Source organism: Acanthisitta chloris, unplaced genomic scaffold (genome assembly GCF_000695815.1).
Source record: "Acanthisitta chloris isolate BGI_N310 unplaced genomic scaffold, ASM69581v1 scaffold8212, whole genome shotgun sequence".
NCBI classification, from domain to species: domain Eukaryota; kingdom Metazoa; phylum Chordata; class Aves; order Passeriformes; family Acanthisittidae; genus Acanthisitta; species Acanthisitta chloris.
Genome location: NW_008658748.1, coordinates 1 through 12203, shown reverse-complemented (window position 1 = coordinate 12203; position 12203 = coordinate 1). Strand labels below are relative to the sequence as shown.

At 40.9% G+C, this 12203-nt stretch overlaps 1 protein-coding gene across 1 annotated transcript in view; it reads right to left on the bottom strand.

The window, feature by feature from the left end:
* Positions 1-11040, bottom strand: part of ZBTB20 (zinc finger and BTB domain containing 20) — a 28495-nt gene extending 17455 nt beyond the window's left edge. The window contains exon 1 of the mRNA XM_009085206.1: positions 10812-11040. Within this exon, the coding sequence (XP_009083454.1) occupies positions 10812-11040 (229 nt within the window). The remainder of the gene's footprint in view (positions 1-10811) is intronic.
* Positions 11041-12203: the final 1163 nt, after the last annotated feature.

Genomic DNA, 12203 nt, shown 5'->3' with positions numbered 1-12203 from the left:
CCTGCAGCCATGCCATCATATCCCCCTAGCACAGACACAGACTACACTGATGGGGGATACTTCTCCTGTAGGTATCCACAACACCTCCAGGCAACACGTAGAACACTAACAGAAGAACCACCGAAGCTGTCATCACAGCTGCATTGCTGGGGATTTCAAAGGCTGGCCATATCATTACAAGGGTGTCAATTCCTGTGCCAGTTGCAACCCACTCACTTTAGCAAAAGATAAGCTCACTAAAGAGCATTTTAATGCTGTTTTTTAAAACGTAAAAGGAGAAAACTACAACTGCCCTCTTATAATTTGAAACAGAGAAAACAACGTGGCCACATGATGGCACTATTTCCTAGGAAGAGAAACGAGGCTGTGCTTATCCCTTCTTCAGTAGGGAACATTATCATGTTCTACATGAAAACTGTTTCAACCACACTCGCTTGTTCCCAGAGAGCTCATGCACGATCCTGCCAAGCCCCAGCACGGCCCAACTGTTTTAATTGGCTATAAGTTTAAGGCAGTTTGGCTCTTTAAAAAATCTAGGTGCATCTATTGCTAGTTTTCCTCCAGAGTGCCAGGTGCCATTACTCAGAGCACATGCTGCACTGGTGGGCCCGCAGCAAGAGAGCCACTGAACAGGGGAGGGGTGAGATGGGCCAGCAATGCTGGGGGAGTGATGGCGTGAGCACTCCCCACTCAAACACAGAACAGGAGAACGCTACTTGAAAAAAAAACAAAACCGTTTTTGGAAAGTGGGTAAACAAGGTGATTAATTTTGCTAGTCTATGGTTATGATTAAAAGATTACTCTTCAGAATGCCTTCACCTGCTTTAAGGGCTTTTGTTTAAATCTTAATAGTGTATTCCAGACTCAATACCCATAAGGAAAGTGAATAGGGGTTGCTTTTGGTTATCTTGTAGTGGGGGACTTTATAAACTTACATCTTCTCTCAGAAACATTGTTCAGGGAAGAGAAGGGACTGGGGTTGGAGGTGGGAGCTCAGTCTGGAGAAGTAATGAATTGGAAGGATAATAGGTGCAAATATATTAAAACATGTCTCCAAAAGAGACAACTGCTGTTCCATGAACTCTCTCATGCTTGCCCTGTATTGTTAGGTTTTTTCCCCCCCAGGCAGAAAGACAAGGAGGGAAAGCTTATCATTTTGAGTGTGGTTAAATACAGTAAGCCTGAAAGCCTGTGGGCTTTGGTTAAAAGGAAAATATAGATTAAAACCTCTTAAGGTAATTACCTGTTTAGAAGGTTTCTATTCAAGCTAGAATCCTCTACAGGGAGTGTTTGTAGCAGTCTGTTAGGAAAAGGGTGCAGTCAGATATGGTTGAGCACTGCTTATATCCTCCATGGTTCCAGAGAAAGGCTTTTCAATGTAGGAGATTTTGTTTTGGTCACAGAACTACTGGTTGATGGGAGAAACAAGGGATGGATGAAAAATTGTAAATGCCAGTCCTCAGGGCTGAGAAAAGGATTCTTTTATCTCTTCCAGTGACTCTGTCTCAGCCCTGAGTAGAGGAAAGCCATCACATGAAAATGCTAGATTTTATTTGGTTATTTTTTCCATTTATCTTTTTAATCTACTAAGTGAAAGGGTAATTGTTAACTAGTACAACTGGATGCTTTGGTGAATATTTCAACTTAGAAATATCGTAAGACAGATATTCATATTGTTTTGGACTGTGACTTCTTTATTTTAAGTTTATGGGATAAGTGTTCAGGCCTGCTTATAATTCAGATTTAAATATCAGTAAACAGCACAAGCTCACATCAACAATGCTGAAGGCCACAGGGAAAATTTCTGTCCTCAGTGAGACCTCTGTAATCCCTGGGAGCAGACTTATTTCCAAAATCACCTACTTAGTTTTGCTAGGAACAGAAATGTATGGCAGAACGTTTTAAACTATTAAATCAAGGCAATGAACAAGAACACAGCACTCATGGGTGGCTTGATATCATCAGACGGATCTCTAGCATTAAATGTACATTGTCAGTTCCAATGCTTCCCCCCAGCCCCCAGGGAAAAGGCCCTGGAATTACATGTATACACAAGCATACAGACACCAACAGGTGATACTTACGCAGTGCATGAAAGTTATTTCTCAGGTCTGCCTGCAGGCACATTCTACCCTCTACTCAGCCAAGAACATTAGAGATAGCATCTGGGAGTTTTACTTTTGAATAGAGGGAATATGCCCTGTTTGGAAACGAGGCACTGGATCAAAGCACAAGGTATTTTTGTTAAACTTGACATGGTTGCCCACACAGGCATGAAACTATTGGGAGAAGTCCCTTTCTCTGTTTTTATTTCCTCCATCATACCCCTTTTCACACAAAAATTGCTGCTTTGTGGGTTTTTTCCTCTATCTGTGTAACATCAATAAATTACACGTTATCACTCCTATCATCTAGTTATAAAGAGCCTTTCAAGATTTTTAATAGATGCACAATATTGCTACACTTACATTTTCACTGGTTAAGAACTCAAAAATAGCTGTTGTGAGATTACTCTTAATTTATACTACTTCTCTCTCGTGGGCTTTCAAGAAGAAGCATTTCACCACATGTCACAGATTGATACAGAGTATATATTGCACATCCTAGTCGGGCAGAGATCCTTTCAGTGTTTAGCACAACAAAGCTGGGATGAGTAGGGGTTCTAGGATTTGTTTATCTTTTTTTCATAGGTGCAGTTAATTCCTCAAGGAGCTATTTGTGTTGACAGATGAACTCAAGATCTTGAATTCTCTTTGTACTCTAGTCCTGAGTGGTAGATACGTAAGACCCATGCTATTTTAGCCTTGTAAATGATTCCATGGACAATTAAAATGGTCACAGAAAACATAAATGAAAAGATGGCACAATGGCATCCCCTCTAGAAACAATAGTAATTGGCATCCTCGGGAATCCAAGTGCACAGTGCCAACCAGAACATGCTGCTGTGGTCTGCCATGCACCTGGCTGCAAGGCAAATACCCTGATGCAAATGAAGGAGTTTAGTGACATTCTGATGATTTACAACTGACTTTCACCTATGGAGTAGATCAAACACCACATTTCTTGTGAAAACACAACGATTTTTCCCCACAACATCTCCTAGCACACCTTATAAACATTAGTAGGTGGCATTAAGTAGTACCTTGGTTTTATGTTTCAGGTTCTCTCCCAATACCATGTTAAGGCTTCAGTTCAAAAAGGTTTGAATGAAAAGAGCTCTCTTTGTTCAGCTGTTCAGCGGAGAACAATGCAAGAATTGTTTTGGCTTTCTCTTTTCTCTACCTTGTTCTAAAGTTACTGAGGGGGATCACAGCACAAAGATTACATGGCTACTCTACCATACGTAAACAAGGGAAAAGAGGAGCAAGTGACTATGGAAGTTTAGATGAAAAGAGCAAAAAACTCCAATACTAGACAGACAGCAGTGGTGAAAAGGAGCAGAAGGTGACAAAGTATGTTTTTACACCTGTAATTTTGGAGTTGCATAGCTGCAACAAACCAGGTGACTAATGCACCAGTCAATGTTTCTCAAAACATGGGAGGTGTCTCCCTATAGTATGCAAAGGACTAACCAAGAGAGATGCAAGCATTGAGCTACACAGCATTTCAACAACCTACAGCAGGACAAAAGATGTAGATGTAGCTGCTTTAGTTTCCTTCCAGTAAGAGTCACCTGTCAAACACTGAAAGTGTCTCTCTGCAGACCATATTAGGGAAATGGTACATTTGGTTTAGTCTTCTCACCTGCTTAGGACAGAGGAGATGACAGCAGTAGCATGTATGGTTAAGACATGAAATAACAACGATTGGTGTGATTATGTCTGACATCCTTCAAGCAGATCGCATAAAGTGACAGCTTTGGTATGTGCAACTTTGGGAGGAACAACTATTAAAAGGAAAAATGTGAAGAGGAAGTTAATCAGAAAGAGTCTGAAAGGAAAAGGTAAGGAAATGAGATGCATAAGATCAGCAGGGAGGTGGCCTTAGTAATACTTTTATAGAGTCCATATGCATATCCAAGGACAATACCAGAAAAATAAGGAAGTAGAAAATGCTATAATGGTTAAATAACAAGGTATGAGAGTTCATTAAAGCTGAAAATGTATCCTTCCAAACATGGAAATCATGTCCAAGTGACACTAATAGAACTGAGCGTAAACTGTAGCAGGCTAGATGTAAAACAAAGATTAGGTAGGGTAAAGAGGAAATTTAAAGAAAAACTCACTAAAGGCATAATGACAGAAACTATAAGATGAACTTATTTAAACACACTGGACAGAGAAAGCTTACAGGGCAATGACTGGTACCTAAGAAGTGCTGTAGATTATGTGAATTGATAGATTAAGTAGGTGAGTAGTAGATTCGGTGTGTTAGCAGCTAGACTACTAATCTATGAAAGCCATAAAGGTAATCAAACAGAAGTTCTACCGTGGAATTGACATTATTGCTTTAATTTTCAAAATGGAGTATGCTAGAAGAAGGTAAGCACTGCTGTAAAGACTTACTAAAAAAAAAACCCAAACCAAACACAAAACCCACACATAAAACCAAAGAAAATCCCAGATAACAAAAAAGTACTGGAAAATCTCAATACATTGAACAGTGATAGGTATTTGTACAATATTCATCAATCCCTCATTTCATGGGTGAAGCTGTTGAAACACTCATCCAATATATAAAAGGATTTACTGGCAGACTCACAACTTAAAGAATGGCAATAAAAATCTTTGAGAGGGCAGACTCTGAAGACATGAACAAGTAAACTCAGAAACAGACTGCAGATATCTTACTGGACAGTTACAGTCTGTCCTGGTGGCTGCAGCATGACTTAGAAATAGAAATACCACAGTATTACCAACTCAGTCACCTCAAGAATGGAAGCTATAGAACTGTAAAGGGCAATAAGACTTGTTATCCTTCTCCCTGGTATTTAGAAATAATAGATACACTGGGGACATATCTTTAAGTTCTCCCCTGAAACGATGAAAGCTAGAAACTCACAAGGCTGTTTTAAATCAAAGCTGAGATTGTGCATGTTATCACTGACAGTCCTCTAAACAGAGAGCAGTAAGAAAAGCACTGAATACCACAAGAACTGACAACCTAGCATCAAGCCAGTATTACAGGGTCATCAAATAAGAGAATCAACATTTAGCATAATTAGACAAATTTTCAAAAGCATCTATGTGTTATGTGATTTATGCATCAGTGAAACTTAGGCTCCAAAGTCACACAGTTGCTTCTGAAAACACACTCACTGACTTCATAACTGAAGTACCATATGCTATTAGTCATTTCTCAAGAGAAGAAAAGCCCGAGAGACCAACCTGACAAAACTCACTTAGTGTACTGATAAGGAATATAGAGACCAGTTCCTATCAATGGTACAACACTTTACACTGCCAATTCTTCAGTGTATTGTGATGGCTTTTTCAGCAGAGACAGGATGAGCCCAGTTTATAGTTTTACACACCTGTACTTATACTTACTGCTGTCTCTACACAATCCAAGCAACATATATCTGCTTCTATGAAAACACGAGTAATTCCTGACTGGTATTTCTTTGACAATTTTACAAACAGAAATATAAGTGTACAGGACATAGAAACCACTTATGAATATTAAAAAGAGAAGCACTTACTACACAAAATTTAAATGTTCTGCAAGATCAAAGTATAATTAAGTGTTGTGACATCAGCATTTGAGAGCTATGGCTATCTTTGCTTTCAGTTTAGCTTTCTACAGAAAAGGTTTGTACCTTTATTATTATATCATCTAAAATAGATATCTAAAATTACATAATTTCTTAGGTCACCAAAAAACAACCTAAAAATATTCAGCATTAGCTAACACATACCATACATAGATTAGCAAAAAATACAGATGATGTTACTATTGACATACTGCCTGACTCTATAAACAAGGAAGCTGGCAAAATCAGGGCCTCTCCTCTTCTCCTCTCTCCCTCCCTCTGAGTGGAGACCATTTGAAAGTTCCAGGGCAGTTCTTAGGGAATCACAGCCACAAGATTCCAGAAGCAGAGGGAAGACCATAAGGGCATGTAACTATTCTCTTCCTGCCACAGAACCCTAAACAGAACCCCAGGAAACCTAAAAAGCAAGACGACACCAAACCACCTTCAGATTGATCTAGTGTCTATATTAGCCCCAGGCAAATCAAACTTGCAGATTCATGGGAAGGGAATGGTGGGTCCCTCTAGCTGCTCAAGGAAAGCAAAATCCAGAGTTTCCATAACCACTCTCAATGCTCTGTGGAGTTCAGGAAGCTTGTGAGGTTCCCTCTCTTCCTTTCCCTGTTATGCTGTAAGGCTATGAAGCTACAAAAGTCATAACGTAGCAAGAGAAAAAGAAAACAGACTGCTTCAAAGTTCCCATCCTGTGAAAGCTCAAAAATGCTGGACTTGGACCAAGACAGCCATGTTACTTGAGCATGTAGGGACAAAGGGTTCAGATGTGGTCTATCACTCACAGTTATAAACACTGTGCATTCTACTTAATGCATAAAAACTCCCTGATCTCTTGCAAAAACACAACTTTAGAAAGTCCTACTCCATCTCAATGTCTTGAAATGACTGTTTAATGCTTTTTTCAAAAATTATTCATGCCTTACTTTCCTTCTCAACTTTTATTCCTTACCAGAATCTCAGGTCTCTGCAAGAATTATGTGTTCTCTAAAATCATAAAAATTGCTTCAGAAGTTTTTCCAGTGATTGTCCAACCTGCCTCTCAGTCCCATGGAAACTCTTTGCAAAGATGTTGCTTTTGTCTTGTCTGGAACAAATTCCTTCACAGATGGACCATCCAATGTCTAAGAATAACTCTTTTAACTATCAATAGAACAAAGAGATTCAGTTGCACTGTTCCCGTGGGATTCCTTTGAGTTTGGACACATCTGTTAAGATGCATACATCAGAGTTTGAATGAAGTTTTTGTCTGATTGTATCTCTGAGAACTCGTGAAAGTTTCTGCCAAAATGATCTTATCTCTTGGCACTTGCAAAACATATACAGTTATAGATGCTTTCTGAAGGGCTCCTGAAATAAGTGGCCTCTACAGAACAAACCAGTTTAAACACAGTTAAGTCCTGGTGACTTTCTTCCTCTCAGCAAAAACTTCAGAAGCATTACCTGAGGCAGTTCAACATTTGAACTAGAACCCTACCAACTTTATGCATTCTCTATCCATAAGCAAAGAAACATGTGAAAAACTGCAAAAATATCATATGCTTTCCTTTGGTTTTTCTGTAACCTTTCCAGAACGTGTGCTAGTCCTTGCAGCTTTTTGCACAAACACTTCTTCTGGGTAAGCAGCTACAGCTGTTTGTGACAGCTGAGTAGCTAGAGGTATAACTCAGTTGGAGCTCTATCAGCTCCCTCTATGACTTTATTCCAAATTAATTCAAAGTGGTGCTTTTTATGTGCCAAGCCCTCCATGAAAACAGTTACCTCAGGAAGCACTTCCTCCTCTAACTTGTTTCTCCAATTGCATGGCATGAGTTAGCATTTCCCAGGACTGAAAGAGATGGAACTGGACACAATGCATCCTAGGTTCTGGATTTTGCTTCAAGGATTCATCTGTGTTAGAAAAAAAAAGTTCAAATCCAGAAACCTAGGACCCAGTCCCACAAGGGTGAGAAATAATGTAATTTCATTGGGAATAAGTGGCACCAGAAACAACATGAAGAACATACTATGCTACAGAACTAAACCCTAAATTAAGTTGTGCATCACACAGGACTTTACCCAGGTTTTTTTTTGCTAAGTATTCGTATCAGTAAGACTGGCATTCAGACTATTGTTTAGGCTTTCTTCACCTTGCCTTTTACAGCTGAAGAGCAGATGGCCATCGTAGAGTTTTTATTTCCTATGCTTGGAAAAGTATTTTGATCTGAATCATTCCAAAAACACCCTGATATTTTAAAGTAGATTGGCTTCTGATTATTTCTCATAATAAATATGTGGTGTTGTTTTCTGCCAAGCACTAGTGGCTGTGCATGCAAAATGGTCAGTGAAGATTTCAAACCAATTTGAATAGGTGGTCCACAAAATCCAAGTCTTTTTAAATTTTCCAGATACATGAATGAGGCCTTATGAAACCATCTGTACATCTGTGCATTCTTCCAAGAATTGAGATACCCTACCATGCTGACTCTTTCTGTGTGTTTCTGATATTTTTAACAAAAATTCCTCTCAAACTTCCTGTCCAACCCTAGTTTTCAAGTATTTTTATATTATTTGCCATCCATTAGAAAACTCCTCACCAGAATGAAAAATGTCCTTTGAAAATGAAATATAATCTGCCCAGCTGTGGGGCTGGAGGCAGTATGATAGTCTGGGCAAGGGAGGAGAAGCAATGTTGCCTTGTCTGGAAGGTAGAGAGAAGGACAGCAAGTGTTGCTGGACTGGAGAAGTAAAGCATCACCATGAGTCCAAAAGTTGAGAGGAAAAAAGATCTGGCAATGTAGCTCTGAGAGGAGGGGAAGAGAAGGACAAAGAGAGGGATTCTATGGTGAGGGGAAAGATTCCATCCAAAAGGCAGGGCAGGTAAGAGGTATGGAGAAGAAATTTGTAATGACAAGGAAGCTCATTTTTAAATGTTGGGAGCCACAAATATTAATCTCTTGTGTCAATGAACATATTCCAGCACTAAGGACTGAGGCAATATTAAAAAATACCACAGAATATGGGAGAAAGCTATAGTAAATATGCAGTAAATATTCATCATGCCTCATTTTAGTTCATGTGAGAAACTGGCATTGCTATTTTGCCAGGGTATGCCAAACACTAACTATATGCATACCACTACAAACAAATACACCCTGATAAAGGTCATAACCCACCATAAATAATGGGAGTTTTTCTATTGGCTTCAAAGCACACAGAATCAATTAACAGAGATCTACACTATAAGAGGTCCTACCATTTCCTGAATTTTTGCAGGACTAACCATATCTTGTGAACTAAATTTCAACAATTCATGAGATAGGACAATATTAATGCTGAAGTTGTTATTAAACCTCATATCTGACACCCCCCCCTTCAGTGTGAAAGGAGCATCCAACCAGGGTTTGCATTTTATTCATATTTATAGAATCATAGAAATGTTTAGGTTGGAAAAGACCTTTGAGATCATCTGGAAGGTGATTTGAGGACACAAAAACCTCAGGGATCTAAAAGACTGTCCACAGAACAGGTAGAGCATGAAGAGCTGCAGACTCCACCTCCCCCTGCTGCCCTCTGCCAATATTCCTCACCCCTGAACTTGGCCACCTCAGAAAGCAAAAGCAGGAGTTCATTCTCCAAGTTCCCTACAATCCCTGCTGGCCTCTGTCCTAAGGTTGCTTTCATGGGTTTCCATTTGTACTGTCAAAAAACATCAGTGTGAGGTTTCAAATCCCATTTACTAATGAACTCTTTCATCTTTGTGAATGGGATAAAGGGATTCTTTGTTTGAAAATAAGGATTATTTTTTCTTGTTGTTCTGCTCATTTTTTTGCATCTTTTCACAAGCTTTTTGTTTTCAGAAAACATTACAAGACAAAACTGCACCCCAGTTTTAACAAAGAGCCTGACATCTCCAATTTGAAGAGAATTCTTGTATATACCAAATTGCATGCTGCCTGCTGTTCAATTGTTTCATGTCTCTTTATTCTCCCCAAATCACCAGGTGAGATTTAGGAAAGTCTCCCCAATGTTTACCAGCTCTATTAAAATCAAGATCTCCAGAAGAAGCTCATAATGAATAAAGTCAGAAGCCAACAGGAATGAATTGCAGCTAAAGTGATTTTGATAGTGATGATCTTTATAACCCGACTGCTTCCAAGCTTGGCCCTGAGGCAGGATTTTTAAATTAAAAAAAGAAAAGGATACACATACTTTTTAATCTGATTTTTTATTGTCATGCCCTGATTTTTTTTTTATAGGCTTTTGCAAAGTCTGGTTGGCTTCCGAGCACTTGAAACCTGATGTCATCATCTTTTTTTCTCTTTTTTTTCCTCCTTGTAAATTTTACAACCAACCTAAAACCTGCAGAAGAGGTAAACTTTATATTCTGAAACTAGTGAACGATGAGGTTCACATTACCCTGCACATTCCTGCCCAAGAGACTTCCAGGCAGGGACCACTGTGAAATGACAATGTTTTGAAGAGCTGGCAGGGTAAGTTATGACTTTCCAAAATCCAGTTTTAATCATTCCCTCCCTTATTTTTGTATTTTTTGGCAAAATGGAAAAGAACATTTTTTAAAGGCCAATTAACCCATGCTGAGTAATCTGAAAGTGAATGCACTCAAAACAAGGGCCTTAAAACTGGTACAACCACACAGGTCTGCAAAGATTTTCCAGACTCTGACATACTGATCCTCAAATCCTTGACAATCCCGGGTGTCAGAGCCAGACACTTGTTTTCTCCCATTGCAATACAGCACAGGCTGAAAACCCCCAGTCAGTAGATATGCTTGGGTAATGAGAAGCATGTGACTACCTGCAGAGGAGTAACTAGATTCTAGTTGGACAGAGACACGCTTGAGGGGTCTTCCCTTCTTAATTTGTAAGAAGCAGCAACCTGACCCAACAACATACTCTCAGCTTCCTCTGGCTGATTGCATTATCACAACCTTAACACACAAAAAATGCTGTTTCAGTAGTAATTCCCAAAGAGGGGAAAAGGTACGCCCTGAGGAAGTCCTGCTCATGACATTATGGAAAGAGCATCCAACTGGAAAACCTGGTCCGCAGAAGGAACATGTTTTCAAGAACCCCAGTGCAACCCAGCAGTGTGTTGGTGTACTCACAATCAGATGACCCTGTGTGTGCGTGCAGGTTTGTTGGTGAATGTGGAGAGTGGATGAGGGCCAGGCTCAGAGACGGAACAGCTTCAAGGTTCAGGCAGGGAAGGCCCGGCTTGGCGCTGCATGCACCCGTCTGAGTAATCTCATTCTCCTCAGACGCCTTCTGGTTTTCAGCTGTCTTGGGTTTCTTCCTGAAAATAAACAAAGAGACCTTTGAAGGGACTGACTGCATATTTGGGAAAAGGCATTTTTAGAATCTGTTAAAGATAACTTTCTTCCCCCACCACCACCCCCCTCTCGCCTCTCTTTTCCCTTACAGGGAAGGAGGCAGAGAAGACTTTCCTCCATGCTTCTTGTTTGGAAACAAGCTGCTCCTTGTTTTGACTCTGATGCAATGGCCCTGAGACTGTGTACAGCAAATAGGCCAAGCACGAAGCTCCTCATTCTGCCCCTACTGATGACATATAAAATGAAACTCGTCCCAGTGGTTTAGACAGTCGGAGCTCCATTTGACAAATATTAACCAAGGCTGTAGCATTCTGAATGGAGAGAGTTGTACAGAAATATAATAGAATTGTCTGAAAAGCAAACAAATACGCAAGTTTCCAGTTCAAAACGAATCAGTGCAGAGACTCATTTTGCAGGGAAAAGCACTGAAGCAATTTTGAGATGCAGAGGTTATCTCAGAAAAGCATGAAGACTTGGAGCATGAAAAAAACCATCCATGAGCACCGTGCATGCAAGCTCTCAACACCTCCAGATTCAGGATCTCCAAGGACTTAAGTCTCAGTGCTACATTAAGCAGGTAATTAATCACCACCTTGGTTTCGCAGATGGAGAAACTGAGGCACAGAGTGAAGTGATGGTCTTTGAACCACACAGCAAGCACTCTGAACAGGGAGGCAAGCACCTGCCTCACTGTATCCCCTGCGTTATACAGGTGCAGGTTTCTCTCCTTGGCTTCCCTGCCCAGCCAGCTCAGGCTGCAGCCTCCAGTCAGGGACATGGCTGCCCTGGCCCAGGATGCAGCTCTGGCACCTGGGCAAACATCTGGCAGCTCCTGCTCTGTGCTGTGACCACACTTGCAAGGGAGCAGCAGGAGCTGAGGAGGCTGAAGCTCTCCAAACACAATGCTGCTATCTCCTGCTTGATGCCCGAGGGGTGAGCAGTGGCAGGTCACCCTGGGAGCAGACCCTTCTCGAGGCAGCACCCCACACCACCAGGCAACAACTCAGGGCAGTGCCCGGCCGGAGCACGGGGCATCCCAGAGCACAGAGGGACTACTGGAGCCACGGCAGCGATGGCCTGTGCCCGCCCAGTCCCACACACACAGTCCTGGCTCCCACGTGCTGGCAAAACCCTTCTGGATAGCGCTGGACTCTCCTCCTGCAGGGA